Source organism: Heterodontus francisci, chromosome 32 (assembly GCF_036365525.1).
Source record: "Heterodontus francisci isolate sHetFra1 chromosome 32, sHetFra1.hap1, whole genome shotgun sequence".
NCBI lineage: Eukaryota > Metazoa > Chordata > Chondrichthyes > Heterodontiformes > Heterodontidae > Heterodontus > Heterodontus francisci.
The window spans coordinates 10,552,955-10,577,801 of NC_090402.1; the positions used below are offsets into that span (position 1 = coordinate 10,552,955).

At 40.6% G+C, this 24,847-nt stretch overlaps 1 protein-coding gene across 2 annotated transcripts in view; it reads left to right on the forward strand.

Annotated features, from left to right (window-relative positions):
- The first annotated feature begins 2,312 nt into the window (after positions 1-2,312).
- Positions 2,313-24,847, forward strand: part of lhx3 (LIM homeobox 3) — a 54,573-nt gene continuing 32,038 nt past the window's right edge. Inside the window, exons 1-2 of one of the 2 annotated variants that reach the window (XM_068011848.1) lie at positions 2,313-2,418; positions 14,141-14,312. In XM_068011848.1, the coding sequence (XP_067867949.1) occupies positions 2,313-2,418; positions 14,141-14,312 (278 nt within the window). Of the gene's footprint in view, positions 2,419-7,359; positions 7,472-14,140; positions 14,313-24,847 lie in introns of those variants that run through there. The other variant, XM_068011847.1, reaches the window with a different exon arrangement.

The following is a 24,847-nucleotide window of genomic DNA, read 5'->3' on the forward strand; positions in this document are numbered from 1 at the left end:
CAACTCCATTTTCTCACTGAATTAAAAGCAAAATACTGCAGATGCTGGAAATCTGAAATAAAACCAGAAAGTGCTGGAAATACTCACCAGGTCAGGCAGCATCTGTGTCGAGAGAAGCAGAGTTAACGTTTCAGGTCTGTGACCTTTCATCAGAACTGGCGAGGGTTGGAAAAGAATTAGGTTTTAAGCAAGTGAAGGGGGTGGGGGTTGGAAAGAGAACAAAGGGGAAGGTGTTTGATCGGGCAGGAGAGATTAAATAACAAAGCTGTCATGGGACAAAAGCAAAGAGTGTGTTTAATGCTTGTGGTGTAAGACAAAGCATTAGCCCAGAGACAGTGTTAATGGCAGAGTAATGAGCAACTCTGTCCACATGATAAAAACAGGCACATGGTTAAAAAATAAAATAATAAAAAAATAGAAAAATATAACAAAAGGCCAGTCAAGCTGTGAAATTGTTAAACTCCATGTTGAGACCGCAAGGCTGTAGAGTGCCTAATGGAAAGATCAGATGCTGCTCCTGGAGCTTGCCTTGATGTTCACTGGAACACTTGAGCAGGTCAAGGACAGAAATGTGGGCATGGGAGCATTTTCTCACCTTTGCTCCATATCCCTTGAAGCGCTCACCTAACAAAAATCTATCCCTCTCAGACTTGAAAGCTTCACTTGTCCTTCAGCATCCACAGCCTTTTCGGGGAAGTGAGTTCCAGAATTATACTACTCTTTGTATGAAAAAGTGTTCCGTGATTTCGCCACTGAATGGCCTAGTTCTATTTTTTGTTGAGATTATGTTCCCCTGTTCTTGATTCCCCCAATACCAATTAGATACATAGATCTTGGTAGATAGATAAGCATAGAATAGACCATAATTATGTTTTATTTAACTTGTCTTTTCATATGTGACGAACCCGTACATGCCCAGCATCTCCAGTTTAATCCAAATTTCCATCATTCCTTATCTTTTCTTTCCAACCGATCACAGTGGAAGATTTAAAAAGTAACAACATTGACTGTGCCTGGCTGCGGGAGAACCTCGAGGTTTCTACACAACCAGAACCCGAAAAATGTCGGACACTCATGGTTCAATTTTTTTTTAAATGGAATATGTTGGGAACATAGAGCAGGTCCACTAACTGCCAGGGAAAAAGGACAAGCTTGGTAGGTCGCGACTTGTTGGGAATCCAGATCTAAGACAGGGTCTAAATCAAAAGGTTATTTTGATTTTCCTCTTTTTAGATATTGACAGACCTGCTGTGTATGTTAGCAATTCTCGGTGTTTATTTCACATCACCAGCGTCGAATCATAGAATGATAGATTAAAGGAGGTCATTCGGCCCATTCTCCAGTTACTCTCATTCCCCAGCTCTATCTCCAAGCCCTGGCAATTTTTCCTTTTCAAATATGTCCCCTTTGAAAGTTAAAGCTTATTTGGTTTTGAAAATCTGCCACGTGGTAAGATGAGTCCTGTTTTCTACGGTCTGTTCGACAGGCCGAGAGCTGGAAATCCTATTCTGAAAATACCTTCTACCTACTCGGAGAATAAGCATTTGACAGAATTGCTCTTCTGTGAAGCACATAGAGATGTTTTGCTCCATTATGGGCGTTGTGTAAACCTAAAGTTATTGCCGCTGATATAATCAAAGCGCTTTGTAGAAATCCATCTCCAATGTAGCATTTTACTACATTATTTGAAATTGTGCTGGTTAAATACAATATAAATAATTACTGGAAAAAGCATTAATTAAATATAATAAACTATTGTTTAAATATATACATATACAATTATTTGAAAAACCGCTATTTAAATGCTATATATGTGTTTGTGTATGTATGTTTGTCTGGAATACATGTATGAAAACGCCTCTGGATATTTGCACGTTCCAACATGCAAGCGCGAAATGCAAGCTTTTGTTCCAAAAAAAACTCTACAACGTAATGTTGAAAGACTCGTCGTTTAAATGAAACTATTGTGTTTGAATAAAGACAATGTGAAAGGGGTTGTCCTTCTGAACTGCTCTATTGTTTCAAAAAAAACACTGGCACGTGGATGGAAATGTACTTGAAGACACAAGTGAACACGCCTTGCAACGCGCGTCCAGCCTCTTTCATCTAAGTCCCAGGACAACACAATTTGCAGCAGCATTTGCTGGAAAGGACTGGCGGGTCAGCTGACAGTACTAATTCTAGGAATTCCCTCCCAGTCGCTCTCTCCCAAACACCAGTAGCTTCGGCTCCCTGCCGCGGTTACCTTCCAGGAGGGATTACATACCCCAACCCTGCTTTTCTGTTAATTTCTTTTAAAAAAATTATCATTTATGAAGAAAATTTCTGCTGAAATCCGAAATAAAATGCTACTGGAACACCCTGGGTCCACAAGCTGTACAAAATCGACAGAGCGCCCACGGTTTAACGGCAGTGCAGGTAAGATGTATTTCATTGTTTACCGGCTTGACTGGAGTTCCAGCACATTAAAATGTGCATATCGACAATGGGTGAATTACACAGCTCTGTCTGTTTAAAAGCGGGTTTCTTAATCGCCACCATTTCACGCCTCTTAACCCCCCAACCCCAAGCGTGCACGCTTTTTCCAAATTGGCAGTTGAGCCGACTGCTCTGGATTGATCCTGCGGTTCTAACTGTCCTGGGCTAAAATAGCAAAAAGAGCCCCAATATTTCGGTCAATATATAGAGGTCGGAAACGAGAATAAGGACGCATTTTAAATGCATTTCCAATAGTCTGACAGCCTTTGTGGGCAATGTCCCAATCTCATTGTAATCTGGCAGGCAATATTAATGCCTTCTGCCGTCCAACTCATTATGAATATGTAACGAGGATCTTGTCATATGTATTTTCAAAATATTTAATATGCAACAAAAAAAAATTCACGACAATGTATTTAGTTGCTCGGCTGTTCTTGCGTGACATTCAAGTCTGTTAGCAATATAAAGGGAAGATTACTTTTTATTAACTTTATTTTATTTTTAAAAGATAAATTGTAACTTTAACCAACCTCCCCCCCCACACACACACACACCTCCCCCCCCCCCCCCCCCCCCACCCCCTCCCCAACCCTTCTGTTCGCTGGTAACCAGCACTCGTTATGAATATGTAATGAGGTTCATTGTTAGGAAATTCTATCAACAGATGTAGAGCGCGTGTCTGGCCTGGGCTGTCAATACAGGGACATCATTCATTGTGAACATCTAGAGCGACAGGACTAGTCTTCTGTAACCCCGAACAGCAAGATCCAACTGGCTGGCTGCCCCTTGCCTGCTTGCCCCAGTCTCCTCGAAGCCATGCCTTACAAAGGGGATGGGGTATTTTTGCCCCGTTACACAACCCCGGTGTCTCCAAGACACCAGCTTTGGATTCAGTCCGTACCTTGCCAAAGCTGCTGGGGTGCATTGGGAGTTTACAAACACCCACATACACTGTACCCTCTCATACCCCTTTAAACCCATCCTTCCAAACCCGTGTGTGTCTCTATGGGGGAGGGGGAGGGCGGAAGGGGGTGGGGGGAAGGGCAGCATTTCAGAACAGCGAAGAAAGACAGCGCTTAATGTTTGTGAAATTCTATCCGCCACCTGTACCAGGCATCAATGCAACAGGTCTGCAGACCAGTATTCTGGCGTTAGGTCGATTTATCGGTGCCCAGTTGTTTAGTGTCCATACCGCTCACATTAAATAAAAATACAGCAAACTTTCCGGTGTTTAGGCAGTCAAATAGGAACATTGTCTCTAAACAGGAAACGCCCAGTGCAGAATCTACCGCCTTCAGTTAACACAGTGTTTCACAACACGACTTCCAGGTTTATTACAGCAGTGTTTGTTGTCAGACAAACTGTTGAATCTTTTTGGGGTTTGCGGGGGGGGGGGGGGGGGGGTTGTGTCTGTAATCTTCCTCAGTGTCTCCTCCATCATTCCTTCAGGAATTAGTTCATTGCCGATTTAATGCTGATCGTTCAGGAACCAGCTACTTATGTTTGTGTCACATTAACGGCGGACTGTACATAAAGAGCCCTCTTCGATGTTTGGCGAGATTTCCCCCTCGGGCAGTACAGTATGCCACGTGTGTACACGAGCTAGCATTGTAGGCAATATCACGCCGATTATTATATGAAATAAGCATTCAGCAGTCTTATCCACCCAGTTTAGTAACGGCATGGTCAGGTGGAGAGCAGGCAAATAAAGCGGGCGTTTAGTGAGCTCAAGCTGCACTGAGGGAGTTATATTTTCTACTTATCAATAAAATACTGTTCCTCTTGTCAAATTTTCGTGTTTCTGTCATGGATAGTTACATTCCTTGTGACTTTGAACGAAACAAAAAGTCTTTGAATATGCGAGGTAAAGATCACGGAGAGAATTCTAAACAATTTTTAGCATGGGACACGGTTAAAAGGGACGGTCTTGTTTGGAATATCAATGCGTGTTAAAGTTTCAGATATATTTACCCTACGAGATGTGCTACCGAGGTTCAAAGACAGATTCTACTCTTACTGGACTTAACCTTACGAGATTTCCGATTCCCTTCCCTATTATAACATGGGGTTACCTTGTGGTTGCCCCTTGTAGTGGAATGTTCATTTAAACATAGCTGTCAAACCCAAGGAGGTGCTTGCTGTTGAATTTAGAGCTACTCGCTATTTTGAACAAATAAGAAATAAACTTGTCGGTGCCTTTCTCTCCATCACCTCCCTGCCTGTCTCTCTCCGGCGGAGAGCCGGCGGATCAGATGTGCACCCTCCGCTCTCAGCCCTCGCTGATGACACTGCAAGCACTCCTCGTTTTATCCCATTCTCGACGACCCTCGCTTCAATGTAAGCGATCAATAGGACGTAAAAATATTTATCAGAGCTTTAAAAAGTTAGGGGAAAAAATCACTGAAGCATTGCGCACCTTTCACCAAAATGTGTTTGATATACTCTGGCAATGCAAACAAATGGGACATTGATTTTGAATTTATCAGGAGATACATCAGTAGCACTACGCCTGATTTCCCAAGGCACCGCTCGGCTTTAAAGATCAGTGTCAATAAAATTTATCAGGGTGTTACTTTACTTAACATTTTATTGAGCGCCGAATCTTCTCCAAAACAAACAGGAGGCAGCGGGTGGCACAGATCCTTCAGTTTAAACTCCCCTTCCATTCCTGGCAAATGCAATTTATTTTTTGAAAATGTGGACGACCGTAAGGGTTTTGAATAAAGACGGTGTCCTGTTTATTAATAGTAAGCCCCTTGTGACTTTAATGGATAACATTCCGAGGAGCCTGCAGTGAATTTACAGTCCCGTCTACCAAACAAGTGATTCCTTCAGGGTCCTAAAGAGGCCGCTTGTGTAACACCTTTGTAGTTAGACCATCAAAGGCTGTGGATGGACCTCAGGATTTCTGAGTAGTACGTTTTAATCTGAACAGGTCTGGAATATTCTAAAGGATAGCATGACACGGGAAAGAATAGGTTGGGAGAGCTGGAGTATGAACAAGAGGCAGAATCTAATGGAACATATCAATAGGATTGCCCTATAGGTAACTTCTTATGTTTTTCATGTTGGGTTATTTACATAGCCCTCGCATGTTAATTGTCATTCATATTTCCCTAGATTGGTTATTAATTTGATATTTGATCGATATATTTAAGAGGGATAACTTACTCGTGCATTTACCTGAGTATATTTTATATCTAATGCGCCAGACGTTGTAACTGCAGCCTTGGGTTAAACAAAATTTCAATGCAGTTAATCCAAACGGGATTTAAATACACCAGTACCAAAGCTACCATTACCATGTAGATCATAGAAATAGGCAATTTGTTGATTTAACCCTGGATCGGGTGGTAATGTATATATATATATATATATATACATAATGTATAAATATCTGAGGAAAAAGTAGTGGCCCAAATATTTGGAATTATGGTTGTGTAACTCAGAGATTCCTGCTCTCACTGTCCCAAAGATACAGTAGCAATCTTACTACTTTAGTTTAAAAGCGGACGATTGAATTTTGTTCCATCTTTTGGTTTTGGAGTCGAACGGAAAAAAACATAGAAAAGGAGAAAACTACCATGTGCAGAGCGAAACCCCGCAAGGCCAACACCCGCAAAGTCTCCAAGACGATATTTAAAACAATGTCGAAATCAATCCATCATTTAAAAAAAGACCCATTAACAAAAAAAGCAAGAACGAAATTACCAAAACGCGTCGGTGTTTCCTGCTCCGGTCGTTTGGTTATATCTTGAAATGAAATAAAAAAAACTTATATGAAGGAAGAAACAATGGGAGTGGGTTAGAATTCTATACACATGCATTTGTAAATAATTCAATACTCCTAAAGCATATTTAAATTATACAGATATAAGTACAAACACATACCTACATTTAATATACATTTATAAGCAGCATAATTACAACTCTATGTGTGTACGGGTGTGTATTTAACTAAGTGTGATTTTGGAATATAACCCTGTTCAAGAGCAGGTTTAGGCTCAAATCTAGGCGCAAGCACTGGTAGATTAGGGAGATGGATCCAATTATTTCACCGAGCTATTGATACCAATTCTCTGGCTAAATTCCGAACTTGCATTTGTGTCTTCCCCCACCGCCTTGTTTCCGACTCTGTATGCAAGTTACTGGCAGGCACCTTACAGAATCCTGCCGACCCGTTTTATAGGAAGTCTGTGCCGTTTTCAACTTTTTAAATATCACATTTTATTCAAATTTCACTTCGTGGCAAAAGTAAGTTAAACTGCATCATATATATAAAAAATATTCAAATCGGTAAAACACAGACCAGTTTACAGTAAAAATTGAAAAAAAATGTTCTCGGCTTTTCCAGTTATTTTGTGTTATGCGATTAGGAAAAGAACTGCAAACAGTGGATGGAAAAACTGGAGGTTTATTTCTTGCTGAGCCACAGGTGCGACACCTGGTTCCGGTCCCTTCATTCCAGCGGAGCTTTCTTCCCCATGGACAGACTCCAATGGCGATGGGATCACGCAATATCCCACCTTACTGTAACTTTTAATCACTAGATTTACTGGTTGTGTGTCTCTGACTGTGTGTGTTTGTTTATGTGTGTGTGTGTGTATTTCAGTGTGTGGCGTCTGTGTGTGTGTACACGCAATGTACCCAGCTCCGTTCGCTGTTCTAACTCCCTAGTGTGCACACCCAGTAACACATCAGCCCTCCAACTGCGAGTGGCTCTCAGCTTGTGTTCAACGAGCGTGCTTTGCCAACGGAATAGGTACAGCGCCGCTGGTGAAAAGTTAACTGCAAAAAGCATCAACCCCGGGGGAGAATTCCTTTCCAAAATTGGCAGAAGAGATTTCGAGTTTATATATTTGGTGCAGAGAGGAGTGCAAGATGGATGCTGTTAAAGAACTGAACCCTGCAAAAGAGAGTTCAAACACAGATGTGCTGCTCGCCTTACTGGTCCAGAATGATGATCTGCGCAAAGCGACTCGAGCAGAACCGTGTCCAAGATCACCCTGCGTTAAAGGTATAGGGCGTTTGTAACAGTGTCGTACCTCCCTCACCTCATTCCTAAGGGTTTCTAATAGTCTGGCTGGACTTACAGCTCATCTACCACCTCTAACCATTTGTTAATGTCTTTCTCAGTATTAGGCGCCGTGTTATTAGATAGTCTGATAAGCTAGTCATTAACAGAAATTAGGCAAAAGAGGCTCCCAATATAACCAGACGCGTACCCAGTAGTCGAGACCAACCCTTAAACCAGCCAATTATCTAATTAAGTGACATATCTATTTTAACATATCAATGTGTTATTTAACACATGCAATTGGCCTTAAAATAGGACATGAACAGCAAGCCAACAAATTTGTTCGGGATTTAATTTGCTAAACATTGTGTTGTTGACGTCCCCTATTTATGACTGGATATTAATATATTATAATGATGAAATTTTCGATAGTCATGCGGTAATAGTGGCGGGTCTGTGCATTATTTTAATCGGCGTTATCTAGGAATGAATGTCTTGTGTGGAACTGCACTAGCAAGTTAGTTATTAATGCTGCAATATGATTTTTTAATTTAACGTTATTGGAGATTGTGAGGCGCAATCCTATGTGTTCAGATTTTTCCCTCTTTGATCAGGAGGGTCTTGCATTTGATCTCGGTAATGCACCGGATTATGGTTCAAACCAATGGCGGATTAGGGACATACGAATGTTACTGGGCTGGCATATGTCTCGTCTCCCCCACCCCCTCTTTTTCAAATCGCAAAAAAACAATGAGATTCTATAAAACGCGCCCATATTTTTTGGAAGAAGGAAACGAACGAAAAATATTTAATGTGTAAATTATGATTGCAGTTCTTCAGCGGGAAAGGCTCCGTTTGTATTGACCTCCAAGGGTGTATTTTTTAAAGATGATCTGTTGTAACAAGGGGTGCAGAGGTTGAGCATCTAAGTTAATGGAGGAGGAGATACTTTAAACAATGATAGTAAATTCACTTGTCGGTGAGTTTAATCGTTTGCACAATTATACATTATATAAAAAAAAAACTAGCTGACGAAGAGAAACGCAAAATGATAGCATCAGCAACTTTTACATTTCGGCCCTCATGTTAACGTTCACTGAAAGTACTTGTAAATTGCCTATCCATCACTATCGGGGTATCTGTTAGCAAAGGAACCAACTTTCGTACAAAAACGACGTTAAAGGTTTGGTTTCCTTGTGTATCATTAACAAGCACATGGGATTCAATTGCTTTGGGGAGGGGGACTGTTTCTGACCCTGCATCTCACAGAGATGATGCAGTTCACACCGAAATCGGTTCGAATCCAGGATTAATAATGGGGGCGAACAGAAAACACAGCAAAGCCTCACATTCTGGCGGTCACCGCCGGTGTCCAATCAGGAGACGCGAGGGGAATGAAATTGAACAAAAATATCCAGTAATAAATGTATTAGGTTATCAGATTCATCATTGTGAACATTTAATCCCAAACAAAAGGATAAAAAAAATAAGTCAGATTTATTTGGAGTTTTAAACTCGCACAGAAACACCACAAGACACCTTCCGGTATAATCTAAGGGTTTATGTAACATGCACTATGCTCAGTGTATTGAGCACTGCAGCGATCTAACGAGGAGGAAATTACAACGGGTTGGGAAAATCGCAAACGATGTGAAAGCATGATCCAAAATCCGGCGATATATTTAATAATGTAAACAGTTGCTAACATAGCGAAAGCTATTTTTTTTTACTGTTCTGTTTTATTGTCTGTAAAATATTTATATTTACATTCCACTATTTGCTTTGAAAAAACACTTGTCGCTTCAATGCTTCAACATCTAAATTTGTACGTGTGTGTGGTTGCGCGCGTGTATGTGACTGAAACAAAAACAAGAAATGCTGGAACCACTCAGCAGGTCTGGCAGCATCTGTGAAAAGAGAAGCAGAGTTAACGTTTCGGGTCAGTGACCCTTCTTCGGAACTGTATGTGACTGATACCGTTCTTATTCCCAACTCTGCCGTTTGAATGTGACCCGCGTACTACATACATTTCAAACACCAACTCGGATTTGCCATGTAAGTTTACCCCCGCGTCTGTGTGCGCTCGCTCGCTTCTCCCGTCGGGGAAACCGGCTGATTTCGTTCTGAGCATCGTTATCTGTTATTTTTCCGATGTACCAATTTCCGTTTAACTTGCCGTTATCACTTTACGCGCTGTCTTCGCGACTTATATGGGATTTCACTGGGCGGCAGTTACATGCTACATTATTGATGAACAACCGGATCTTTCCCGTAATAAAAACAAGAAATGCTTGTTCTTGTTTTTATTTCAGATTTCCAGCATCCGCAGTATTTTGCTTTTATTTTAGGATCTTTCCCGTGCTTTCCCCAAGTCCACCGTGTTGATATATCTCTCCCCACTTCCAGCGCTCAGTGTTAGTTATTAGGCTGCATTCGGCATGCACTGAGGGAAATAACTTGCCGAATAATATATATAACATATTGCCGAATATTATACCTCGTAAACGAGTCGAAGAGACTTAGTAGTTGGCAGGAAAAAAGACAGAGGCGCAAGGGGAGAGCCAACTGTGCAACAGCCCCAACAAACAAATTTCTCTGCAGCACCTGTGGAAGAGCCTGTCACTCCAGAATTGGCCTTTATAGCCACTCCAGGCGCTGCTTCACAAACCACTGACCACCTCCAGGCGCGTATCCATTGTCTCTCGAGATAAGGAGGCCCAAAAGAAAACGGCATATGTACACAGACGGGAGTCAATTGTGTAACAATTAAACATTATTTATCTAATAAGCACCCACTTATGTTGAGAGGCAAAAGTCATTTTTGTCGGTTTAGTATGGCGAATAATTTAGCATGTATAATTAATAGTTTTATTATTGGATAAAAGAATTAATATTCCACTCCGGCATTTCGAGTCCAAATCGGGTTATTCATCATTCGAGAATTTTATATATCAATAATTTCATTAATGCATTGATTAATGCTTTTAGTAAAACCTTTAGAAACAAATCATTATTTCACATACAAATTGCAGGATTTTTTTTTCTGTAAAATGAGAATAGGACTGTCGGAACAGAAAAAAATTGTTTTCCGCCTTACAAGAAAGTGTATCCATCAGAAAAACGGACGATTTGCCTAGAGTTTGGCAGAGATGAGCTTAACTTTAAACTTTTCGGCATGAGGTAATTTTTGGCCCGAGGGTGAGGTGAGGGAGAGCGCTGTGTGCACACGGCCGATAGGGGGCGTTTCCTGCTACAGCTGAGCTAAAACAGGCAACCTACCTCCAACACCCCCCCCCCCCGCCCCCCAGCACTCATATCTAAAGGGTAGTGTTTCTGTTAGACCTGGACTAACAATTGTGAGTTCAAATCCCACCATGGCAGTTTAAAAACAGTTGAGTTAATTAATTTTTTTTGTATTGAAAGAAAAAGCTGATATCAGTAAAGGTGAGGATAAAATGATCCCAGAAATCCAACTAGTTCACTAATGCTCTTCAGGAAAGGAGACCGGCTGTCTTTGCCCGGTTTGGCCTATATGTGACTCCAGTCCCACACCAACTTGATTAACTGCCCTCTGAAGTGGCCTAGCAAGCCACTCGTTCGTATCAAACCGCTAAGAAGGCGTCTCACCACCATATTCTCAGGGTATGTATGGATAAGCAATAAATGCTGGTCTTGCCAGTGACACCCACATCCCGAGAATGAAGGGAAAAATAGTACGTGTGCGGTGTATGTAAACAGCTGATTAATATGTTTATTACGGAAATGTGAAGACAATAAAACCACGACAATAGAAGGCAGAGACCGGTCACACAATTTAGACCAACATATTCTATATCATTTACATTTGATCTATCCTGCAGTCACCACTATTTCCAGGCACAAAGAACCCAACCAAAGATCCCACTGCGAATTGTCGTGTCCCAGAAGTGCAAACTTTTCTCAGAATGGGAGAGGGGAGCTCGGCCTGCTTTTCAATTTCCCCTTTCCTGTACAGGACATGAATCGCCTTTAATGAAACCGGATGCTGTTTAAAACTTGCATAGAAAGCGGAGACATTCGTTCACATTAGATCCCAGTAATTCATTTTCTTTTATATGGAGCTGTTCAGCACGGAGGTAATTGGGTTAGAGGCAATATTTTCTGAAATAAAAAAAACTATAAAGCTGGGACAGCAATATTCAGTATTCTGTTACTCTAAACCTTGATGTGCCTACCAGATCAAGCAATTAAATATTTGTGTAAATTATTTTACATAACGTATTTTATAAACCGTTTATTTTTCATGATTATGTTTGCCCTGAGAAACTGGCCAGAGGATTAACTATAACAGGAATAGTAATTTTCCCACAAATACGTCCTGCTTCTGAACTTTTAAAATCCGTGTTCATGGTTCAGCGGGCATCGATGCAATTCATTCAAAAAAATTATTCAAAGCCTGTGGAAAATAATACTTGTGCACAACCGACTCAGCCTAATTTCCTGTTTACGGCAGGATACAATCACCCAGATAATTAAACGCCACGTTAATTTTAAACACCATTTAATCCCTTCGATAGAAGCAGTTCAGTCTCGTACACCGTGCATTTAAAAGGGGGCTGGTGAACAGCATCGCAGAGTTTCACTGTTGGGATCTGTGACACGGTAAAGTCTTCTGGAAATCGCGTTTATTAAACCTCACGCGGGGCCTTCTCTCAATATTGATTCCAACTGGAGACAAAATTCTCACCAGCATCCCTTTCAACCCCTCCCCCCAAAAAAAGACAAAAGATTAATTCCTATGATAAGTGAACACATCCAACATATTGTGACAACCGGAATGGTATAGAAAGCAAACTAAATGGACAGTAATTTTTTTTTAATCCTTAGGCTTTCCCATTCCAAAAAAGTCAGTATAATAACGAGAAAGTAACAGATATGCAGACTGCGTATTTTCTGTTAAACATCTGTTACTAAATGGAATGTAAACTTGGGGGAATAGGGTTAAACACGCTGATTTAGAATTTGGAAGCTAAGTGTTTTTATATATATAGATATCCTAATGTCACTTCGCAAGTCTCTGTGGGGGACGCGCTCGTGAATACCACGAATATCAAAGTCGCCTACAGAGAACCAAAAATGGTCATGTTTATGGCTTTCACTTTCTGTTATTTGACCCGAAACTGGCAGAGGGGGCGGGAACAGTTTTTCAACGTGAATGTTGGTCGGAAATGATGCGCAGTTAACGCACATTCACTAAGGTGCGGTCGACCTATAAGGATGGTGCTCTCGCCTTCCGTTTTGGGATTGGCTGCCCTGCCAGCTTGCCAGAACTCGGTGACACGACCCACCCCACCACCACCCCCCCCCCCCCCCTCCGCCCCCTCCCCCCCCCCCCCCCCCACGATTTTTGGTCACCCAATTAGTTGAGATTCATCTGAAGGGGATATCTCCAAGAACTTTCCTTGGTGGGGTAGGGTACTGGTGGAGAGAGTCTCTGGAGGGACGCTGGAAAACCATTCTCTATTCGGTGGGAGAGCTGGGCTGGTGTATATAAGGGGTTGTTTTTTTCCCTCTAGTCCCCTCCCTCCTTTTTCTCCCACCCTCACCTACCCCCACTGCCACCCCCACCCCAAATATAATCAAATGTGACGCGTCCTGCTTTGCAAACCAAGCTGCTCACACCAGAAGACACCGTTCAAAGGATTCTGTCCGGGTTCCCTTAAACATCTGGAGGTCAAAATGCAACGTAAGGCTTTTTACTTAAGTTTCTACGCTGGGCAGATCGGAGATCAGATCTTACGAGGCATTCATTTTATCAAAGTTAATTTAGCTGGATTCTTACACCATCCGCCCCCCCCCCCCCTCCCACCCCCTTCCACCCCCACCCCATGCGAATATCAGACCTGCAAATCAGTCAAAAGGAAGAGAATACTTTTTTTAAAAAAAAAAGGCTAGGCAGCAGTAGATGTTTTTAAAGGTGGTCTTGTCTGTTTCTAGACTGAAGTGTTTGCCACACATATACTAAGGTTAATCCTTGTGGGAGTCACTCTCCCCCTGTGTATGTGAGTGTGTGTGTTTGTGTCTGCGTGCGGATATGGGATGCCAAGCTTGGAACCTGACTTTGGCTGGCAAGTTCAATTTCTTATTAAAATAAATGACGGTGCTCTCCTCGTTTTTAATGTACACGATGCAGTCATTAAAATAAGCGTCTGCCATTGATTGAGTTCAGCGCTTGCACAGGTTCAAGTGGATGTCTTTATGACCTGCTCTCATTGCATCTGAAATTGTTTTAATAATCGTTTCACATAATCGAATGATACACACTTCTCAAAACTGATATTTCTTTTGCAAGTTTTCGTTTGCGTTTTGTATCATTCGTTGTCCTGTTTACAGTGCCACTCAGGAATATGTGTGAGGATTCTCTCACTCGTGAAAATGATGTCTCAGTGCAAACACTATTTGCAGGATTTATCGTTTTATGTTTACATGGTGTTTTCATTGCACGTTAATCGAAATTCTCTCACTATTTGGTTCGGCTCAGTAGCACTGATCAACCAGAAAACTTCGCTGCCATATTCTGAAGGGATTTTTTTTTAAAAATCAGACTGTTGTACAACGTTCGCAGTGTTTTTTGCCTGGGTTAAACCGAGAGTGTTGTGTGTGCAGATATTCCACTTTGTGCCGGCTGCAATCAACACATCGTGGACAGGTTTATTCTGAAGGTCCTGGATCGTCACTGGCACAGCAAGTGTCTGAAATGCGGCGACTGTCAGAAGGCACTGACGGAGAAATGTTTCAGCCGAGGAGATAGCGTTTACTGCAAAGAGGATTTCTTCAAGTAAGTGCTATCTATCTATCTATCTATCTATCTATCTATCTATCCACACGCACACCATAATTATGGATGGAAAAGTGAAAGGGGAGATGTTTTTTGAAGTCACAGGCTGAGGTGAACAGTAAACGCTAATAAGGCTCATTCCTCTCGATTGGTAACTTTCTTAAACTATCAAAACGCAACAATCGAAATAAGTTTCAAAGTGTGATTATCTTTCATTCAAAGGCGCAGACCAGTAAACCCACCCGGGCCAGAATTGCAGACAAATCCACCGTTTCCAAAAATATAAACAGAAGGCACTGGAAATACTCAGCAGGTCTGACAGCATCTGTGGAGAGAGAAGCAGAGTTGACGTTTCAGGTGGATGATTTTGCGTCTGAGTATTTCCAGCATTTTCTGGTTTTATTTCAGATTCCCAGCACCCACAGTACTTTGCCTTTGTCCACCGTTTTCAGACCCGTTTTAAATTAATTGACCCTTTTAGTCAAATTTTCAAAGGAATACTGTATGCAATCCTGCTAAAATATAGAGCATTTAATATAGAATTTTTTTTTGGAAAATTATGTAATTATACAGAGCAGGAACTGGTCACTTATTTGGGCTCGACAGCGTTGAATTGGACACTGAAACCCACTCACAAGCAACGTTGGCAGAGAACATACAATGTTTTCCAATAACTTGTTTCTTTGTGTTTTTTTAAAACAAACTTAGTGTAAGGTTGTTGATTTTAGTCAGCGGAGCTCAGTGAGTTGCACTCTCGCCTCTGAGTCATGGGTACAACGCCCACTCCGGGGACTTGAGCACTCATCCAGACTGACAGTACTGAGGGAGGGCTACACTGTCGGAGGTGCAGTTACATTGAGGCCCTGTCTGCTCCCTCAGGTGAACATCAACAATCCCATGGCGCTATTTCGAAGAAGAGCAGGAGAGTTCTCCCCGGTGTCCTGGCCAATAATTATCCCTCACCCCGCACCTAAAAATAGAAGCGCTGGTCATTATCACATGATTATTTGTTGGACTTTTCTGTGCTCATTTTGGATGCTGAGTTTTCTATATTACAACAGTGACTGCAATTCAAATGTATTTCACTGCAAAGCCCGTTGGACGTCTTGAGGTCGTGAACGGCGCTATGGAAATGCAAGTCTTTTTTATTAGACATAAAAGACAAAATAAACCGCCTAAATTTTATTTTTCCAGTCAGTTAAATGTTTTCACAATTATCGAAACAAAAATAATTCGGACAATTACAGAAAAATAAATGCACTCCAGGTCAGGTGTTGAAAAGCATTTCGAAAAGTGCTATCTTTAAAAAGGACATGCGTTTGAATGCTGTAGATGTCCGATTTTAGATTTGTAGTTTCACCTAAACATGTTTGCAATCAAGGATATCTATTCCGACATAGGAAGAATCGGACAGCTCCTAACACTGGGCCGTATAAAGTTTAAATATTGCCCATATGAATTTGTCTTTGATTGAAGATATGAGCTGTCCCCATACAGATCATATAAATTAGGTACAGATATAACTATATCTCTGTATATATCGAAATTTCTATATTTTAAGTTTTATTTCTACTTTAGGTATACATTATATACTTTTTGTTTCTATATTAATTTATAATGGTTTGTTGTTGTATTCTGGGACTTAATTCGTGTCCTCGACTTCCCAATAATATATATCTGTATAAGATCTTTACCAATAACCTTGCTCTGGTGCAAATTTCTACTGAATTTAGGATTTCGAAAGTAGTCGCCCGCAGAAACAGGAGAGTCGGTTTCACATCAGTGCGAATGGAGCTGAGAAACACACACCGTCTGTAGCCACGAGATTCACTCATCCAGCCAAGATACTAAGCCTCTTATTTGTCCTTATTTTTTCCTCCTTATTTTATGTTTTCTGAGCTCGGATGATTAATATCTCTTTTCTATCTTCTTGCTTAAACAAGAGATTGAAAGGCGAGGATTAGTCTGTCCAAATCCCCCAGCCGCTGAACTGGGTCAGTGCACTGACAGGCGGCGATAGAAGGAGACGGGACTCCGGACCCCGAGTCTGGTTTTAGGGGCATTCACTGAATGCTTTTCGTTAACACCGATTAGCGAATGAACATAGAATTAGCACTGGGTTACTATTTTATAACTCCGCGTCATTATGTATATGTAATTCATAAATAATGTTAATAGGACATAATGAATATGATATACATAATTTAGTAATATATTAATCCATTATGTATATTTAATTTAAAAAATAATAATTGTCTGAGTGACTGCAACTTTATAGCCAAAACCCTGGTTTCCTTTGTAGAGTTTTCAAAGATTCTTACACTACATTTTAACACATGATACATTATAAACACCATAAGAAGGTACATCGACTCCAAACAATGAATTCATTTTGACGCATTTTCAAAATCTAAGAATAATCGGCACAATATCTAAATATTTTAATTTTCAACCTTGATGTGCTTGTAGAGAATTTTATTGAGAAACGATGACTTGACCCAACAAAACTCAATTCTCAATCCAGTGTTGTGATAGAGGGGTTTGTGTTATGTGAGATAGGGAGTTGGTTGCACACTAAACGTCAATTCAACCCTCCCATCTACTCGGTACTAGTCGCTTATGAGGAGTTCGATTGCAGTATCGATACCCATCGATAATCCTAATAAGACTTTAGTCTATTTCATTGCCGAATCGACTCGCCATAGGAAGTAATGTCGAAGTGAAACTTTGACAAAGGGAACACCCATTAATGCGACCATGTCTAAAAATCTGAGTTTAGAACAAGGCACTAATTGGATAGTAAGAATCTATCCAGCTGTTACATATTTCTGCAAATGTTTCCAATTTAATATACAATAATTTCCACTATTATTTGAACATGTTGAATTTAAAAAATCATTAAGATATAAAGTGCGTGGAAGGCGATATATATTTATATCTGGATTACAGTTAAACAGATCTTGGATTAATTAATGCAATAATGATATGACGCGGTAGAAAACCTTCCTTTAGCTGTGGATTGAATTGCACACGCGGGTAGGAAAGAATGAGCCCTCCAAAATACTGCTCATTTTGCTCTTTCAAAACGCGGTTGCCAAATCCCCGATAGCAGTAGAAACATTGATCACTAAATGTTACCTCACCGTTACAAATTGGTAATATAAGCACTAGTAAAACGGGCGCTATTAAATCCACAAATAAATTAAAGACGGGACATGTCGGGATAAGGCTGCAGATCACACAGCATGTCAACGACAGGTTGATATTTTGGGTCCCCCACACAAGTTCCCATCCAAACATGTCTTTTTCAAAAATTGACTGACCTGTTTTGTATTTCCTGCATTTTGTTTTACTTTCAGACTGCCATTTGTAGTTCATTTGTATTGCAATATTCTCGGTGAAAAAAAATCGTTTCTGATAATTCTATGAAGTGTATATTAAGATTTCGGCGGCGGGAGTGGAGTGAAGGGGTTAGTTTTTAATATGTGGAATGGTACAGGAGATCTTTGGATCCATTTTAATACATATTCCCTTCCTTTTTAAATAATTCAGCTGATAAAACAGAACTATCACGTGAATATCTTTAATTAAAAAAATGAAATTAGGAACAAGAAAAATCGAGGGAATATTTGGAAACACAATCTTGTAGCACCCGAACTCTCCCATTATAACGTCCAACTGCAATTTGATCTCCAATTTACCCCGATAAATTACCGCAACATGTATGACACTTTGTGTAAAATAAGTTCTTTCCAAATAGAAACAGAAAATGGTGGAAGCACTCAGCATCTGTGGAGAGGAAAACAGAGTTCACACAGTTCGGCAACCTTTCTTCAGTACTGGAAGGTGTAGAGAGAGGAACCGCTTTTCCAGAATTCTTCCAAATCTGTTGTAAATGTATGTTTCACGCAGTTACATGGAACCTTAGCTTCCTGGTTTAATGTGATGATAGTTTGGCGTTACTGTTTTATATTAAAATGTAAGGTCTCCTACCACGCCCTTTAACGAGAGATTGTTGAGATTCCCCAAGTTACAAAGATAGCTCACTATTATTTTTGCTCGAGCTTGCAAGTCTCAGTGATGCAGCTCACAGGATTCTGCTGACGTTTTCCTTTGAACGCACTTTATACCAAGCGTCCGCTCACACCACTGACATCAGAAGTGACCATGTGTTTTGATTAATTATTACAAGCGATTCTCATTGAAATAAAAAATGGGTACTAAAAAAAAATTCGCCTACAGTTTATACTTGCCAGTATGTTTAATTTAAATATAAATGATCAGCACAAACTTAGGTTTAACTGTAGGTGTGATTTAATTTATTTTAATTTACATTTGGGAAAATAATATAACGTAAAATTATTAGGAATGCGCTATAGAGCACAAGGGTGGCATGGGAACATTATATATATTTTTTAAAAAGCAAAAAACAAATACAGCAATTCTGAAAAGAAAATGCCGAAAACACAGAAGACAGTCATCATCTGAGAAATGGACCGATTAGCAATTCGGGTAGAGACGCTTCATAGCAACGGAAACCCTGTATTTCATATCGAACATTGACTTTATTCATAATATCAAATGCTGTACTTACATATTAGAAAAGTTACTTTACATAATAAGGACAAAAACGGACGGGCGTACAATGTATCTGATGTAGAGAAGAAAAGTAATAATATGGTCCATACCTAAGGGCAGCGACTATCTGTATCTATCTATCCAGTATTGTATCGATTTATCTATCTGGGTACAGTATTTATCTGTCTGGGTGGTGTATCTATTTATCTATCTGGGCACTGTATCGATTTATCTATCTGGGTACAGTATTTATCTGTCTGGGTGGTGTATCTATTTATCTATCTGGGCACTGTATCGATTTATCTATCTGGGTACAGTATTTATCTGTCTGGGCGGTGTATCTATTTATCTATCTGGATACAGTAATGTATTTATCTATCTGGGCGCTGTATCTATCTCTCTGGGTGTTATATGTAGTTATCTATCGGGATACAGTATCTATTTATCTGTCTGGGCACTATTTATTTATCTATCTGGGTACTGTGCATATTTATCTATCTGGTACAGTATCTATCTATCTGGGTGCTGTATCTATTTATCTATCTGGGTACAGTAATGTATTTATCTATCTGAGCGCTGTATCTATTTATCTCTCTGGGTACTGTATCTATTTATCTCTCTGGGTACTGTATGCATTTGTCTATCTGGGCGTTGTATCTATTTATCTCTCTGGGTATTGTATGCATTTATCTATCTGGGCACTGTATCTATTTATCTATCTGGGTACAGTAATGTATTTATCTATCTGAGCGCTGTATCTATTTATCTTTCTGGGTACTGTATGCATTTATCTATCTGGGCACTGTATCTGTTTATCTATCTGGATACAGTAATGCATTTATCTATCTGGGCACTGTATCTATTTATCTCTCTGGGTACTGTATGCATTTATCTATCTGGGCACTGTATCTCTTTATCTATCTGGGTACTGTATGCATTTATCTATCTGGGGGCTGTATCTATTTATCTCTCTGGGTACAGTATGTATTTTTCTGTCTGGGTGCTGTATCTATTTATCCATCTGGGCACTGTATCTGTTTATCTATCTGGATACAGTAATGTATTTATCTATCTGGGCACTGTATCTATCTCTCTGGGTGTTGTATGTATTTATCTATTGGGATACAGTTTATCTATGGGCACTATTTATTTATCTATCTGGATACAGTAAGCATTAATCTTTCTGGGTACAGTATGTATTTATCTATCTGGATGCTGCACCTATTTATCTATCTGTGTACAGTATCTATCAGGGTACAGTATGCATTGGTCTATCTGGGTACAGTATGTATTTATTTCTGTGTGTGTTTTATCTAGTTATCTATCTGAGTACAGCATCTATTTATCTATCTGGTACAGTATATATTCATCTATCTGAGTACAGTATGTATTTATCACACTGTGTGCTTTACCTAGTTATCTATCTGGGTACTGTATTTATCTATCTGGGTACTGTATTTATCTATTTGGGTACTTTATTTATTTATTGGTCCACTCCTCAGTCACCCCCAATTAAAAAGACTTGCATTTATATAGCACCTTTGATGGCCTCGGGGCATCTCAAAGTGTGCTAAAGCCAATGAAGTACTTTTGAAGTGTCTTGACTGTTGTAATGCAGGAAACATGGCAGCTAATTTTCACACAGCAAGCTCCCACAAACAGCAATATGATAAAGACCAGATAACCTGTTTTTGTGACGTTGATTGAGCGATAAATATCGATAAAGATACTGAGGATAAATCCCCTGCTTTTCTTCATGATATTGCCATGCCATCATGAGCCATAGCTTACACCCCCTCCCTTCCCACAGCACCTTCCCATCCAAGCACAGAAGATGCAACACCTGCCCTAGTACCTCCTCCCTTCCCATTGACCAGGGTCCCAAACACTCCTTTCAGTTGAACCAATGATTTACTTGTACTTCTTTCAATTCGGTATACTGTACTCACTGCTCACAACGTGCTCTCCTCCACATTGGGACAACCAAACATAGTTTGGGTACCAACTTTGTGAAACAGATCTGTCCCATCTGCAAGTGTGACCCTGAGCTTTTGGTTGCCTAACATTTTGATGCTCTGCCCCATTTCCACTCTAACTTCTTTGTCCTCGGATCCCTGCACTGTTCCAGTGGAGTTCAATATTAAACCGAGGAGCAGCACCTTACCTTTTATTTCAGCAATTTAAAACTTCTGAACTCAAAGTTGTGTTCAACAATTCCAGATCATAACCTCTGCTGACATTATTTTCTTTTTGTATTTTTGTTTTGACTTTTGGATGGCAGCTGTTGGTGATCCTTCCACTTTTCACATTTACAGCTCCTCTAGACTCATCTTTTGTTATTTTATTTGTCCCACTGCCACCCACAATCATCCCATCTGTCATTTAATCTCTCCTATCTTCCAGCCTACCACAGACCTTCTCTTTTGTTCTTTCCCCCGTCCTCCCTTTCCCTGCATCTGTACTTGCTTACAACACTAAATTTTTCCAGTTCTGAAGAAAGATCATTGACCCAAAATGTTAACTTTGTTTCTCTCTCCAGAGGTGCTGCCAGAGCTGATAAATATTTCCAGCATTTCCTGTTTTTATTTCAGATTTCTAACATCCAGAATATTTTGCTTTTGTATTCATTTATCTTTCTGAGTACAGTATCTTTTTATCTCTTTGCTACTGTATCTATTTATCTACCTGGGTACAGTGTCTATTTATGTATCTGTAAATATTTATCTCTCTGAGTACTGTATCCACTTATCTATCTGGGCAGAGTATCTATTTAACTCTCTAGGTCAAGTATTTATTCATGTATCAGGGTGCACTAACTATATATCTCTCTGGGATCCCTATCTATTTATCTATCTGAGTACAGTATCCATTTATCTCTTTGGTACTGTATCTATTTATCTATCTGGGTGCTGTAACTACTTATCTGCCTGGGTACAGTATCTATTTATCTGTGTAGGTACTGTATGTATTTATCTCTCTGGTACTGTATCTATTTAAGTATCTGGGTGTTGTAGCTATTTCTCTCTCTCTCTAAGTGCTGTATCTATTTATCAGGTACTGTATCTATTCAGCGATCTGGGTACACTATCTATATATCTCTCTGGGTGTGGTATCAATTTATCTCTCTGAGAACTGTATCTATTAATCTATCTTGGTACTGTAGCTATTTTTCTATCTGGATACTATACATATTTATAGATCAGACTACTGCATCTATTTTTGTTCTTTCATGGACTGACAAGACCAACATTTATTGCCCATCCCTGTTTGCCTTCAAGAACAAACTAGTGAGCTGCCTTCTTGAACCACTACACTCCAAGTGTTGAATGTATTCTCATAGTGCTGTTAGGGAGGTAGTTCCAGGATTTTGACCCAGCAACAGTGAAGGAATGGGCAATATTGTTCAAGTCAGAATGGTGTGTGACTTGGAGGGGAACTTGCAGATGGTGGTGTTCCCATGCACTTGCTGCCCATGTCCTACTAGGTGGTAGAGGTTGGGGGTTTGATTGGTGCTTTCAAAGAGGTCTTTGTGAGTTACTGCAGTGCATCTTGTAGATAGTATACACTGCTATCACAGTGCAACAGTGCTGGAGGGAAAGAATGTTTAAGGTGATGTATAGGGTGCCAATCAAGTGGGCTGCTTTGTCCTGGATGGCGTTGAGTTTCTTGAATGTTGTCAAGGTCTTGCTGCATGCGGGCAGGAATTGCTGAATTTTCTGGGGAGTTGCAAATAGAACTGAGCACTGTTCAATCATCAGCAGACATTCCCACTTATCACCCTATGATTGAAGGAAGGTTATTGATGAAGCAGCTGTAGAATATTGGGCCTCGGAGACTATCCTGAGGAACTGCTGCAGTGATGTCCTGGGACTGAGATGATTGGCCTCCAACAACCACAACCATCTTCCTTTAAGATAGGTATATCTCCAGCCAGTGGATAGCTTTCCCCCAATTCACATTGACTTCAATTTTACTAATGCTCCTTGATGCCGCACTTGGTTAAATGCTGCCTTGATGTCAAGGGCAGCCACTCTCACCTCACCTGTGGAATTCAACTCTTCTGTTCATGTTTGGATCAAGGCTGTAATGAAATCTGGAGCTGAGTGGTCTTGGCAGAACCCAAACTGAGCATTGGTGGACAGGTTATTGGTGAGTAAATGCTGCTTAATAGTAAGGCAATTGGCATGTTCCATCTCTTTGCCGATGATTGAGAGTAGCTAATGGGTCGACAGTTAGCCGGGTTGGACTTGTCCTGCTTTTTGTTGACAGGACATTTTCCACTTTGTGGTGTAGATGCCAACGATATAGCTGTACTGGAACAGTTTGTTTGAGGCATGGTTACTTCTGGAGCATATGGCTTCAGCACTGCAGCCAGGATGTTGTCACAGACTATAGCCTTTGTATCAGGGTACTGTATCTCTTTATCAATCTGAATACAGGAACAATTTATTTATCTTGTCAATATATCTACATATCTATATGGCTACTATATCTGTTTATTTATCTGCCTACCATATTTACTTATCTATCAGGGCACTGCTTTTCTCTCTCTGGCACTGTATCTATTTATTTATCAGGTACTGTACCTATTTATTTAATTGAATGCTGTAACTATTTATCTATCTGGGTACAGTATTTCTTTTCTTATTTACTCATACCATGTGCGCATCACTGGCAAAGCTAGATGTTATTGCCCATTCCTCATTCCCTTTGTAAAGATTGTGGTGAGCCACCTTCTTGAATACAACAGAGTGACCATTTCAGAGGGCACTTAAGAATCAACCACACTGCTGTAGATCTGCAATCATATAAGCCAGACTGGGCAAGGAACACAAATATCCTTCCCTAAAGCACGTTAATGAACCAGATGAGTTTTTAATGACAATCTAGTACTTTCATGGTCACCATTATTTGTGCCAGCTTTTTATTCCAGATTTAGTTAACTGAAATTAAGTTCTCCAACTACCATGGTGGGATTTGAACTCATGTCACTAGATCATTAGTCGTGGCCTCGATTACTAATCCTGTAACATAAACACTCTGCTACCATACCTCTGTTAGCTCCCTGGGTACCACGGTCACAAAATTCGGTTGTGTAGTGCCCATATTTGTAGTGTTACAGGTGCCACTTCTGGTGCAGGCCACGCTGTTCGTCATTTTGGGTAGCTCATTAACGTGGTCAGTGGGAGCGTTTGCTGGTAGTATGCAGAATAGGCAGATCATGACATCAGTCAGTGTGCAATGTTGATTTGACTCTAATGGTGCCATTTTTAACTTCAATGCCCCAGCCAATGCCCTCTCTTAATCTTGCACAGCTGAACATGTGGTCAGCAGCAGGAAGGATCAGCTTCCCCCACTGCTATTTAAAGAGATCATCAACCACTTTCTGATTAGTTGCTGATTGATTTCAACTGGCTGTTGCTGAGGTGATATTTGGAGGTTTTTCTGCTTCTTAAAGTTGGTAAAGTCAATAAGGAGTCATGTGACACCTGGTGAAATCCTTGGTTCTCATTTTGTTCTGTTCATATCATTTGCTCCCAGACATGGGTGCTGTAGTTTCTATATCCCTTGGCCTGCAGTATGACAGGGAGATTGAACAGAGGACACACAGAGCAGGACAAGCTGCTTGCAGAGGGAGGAGGAGGTGGGGGAAGGAGCTCTCAGTTTGAGGCAGGGTCTGCAGGCAGCAATTCTCCTATCTCAACCTCAGCAAGGGATAATGGGCTGGATTTTGTTCTTCCCCAGGCATTGGATTCCGTGGCGGGGGAGGAGCCTGACGATGGCTCTGGATGAGGCCCACCACAGACCATGATGCCGGGAGGGCCTGGCCCGATCCTCCTGGCAGCAGAAAGGCTCCATGGCTGCACCCCCACCACTGGGTGACGGGACCACAATTAACATATTCAAATCAATATAATTGATACATTTAAACAGACTTACCTGCGATCTTGAGGGCC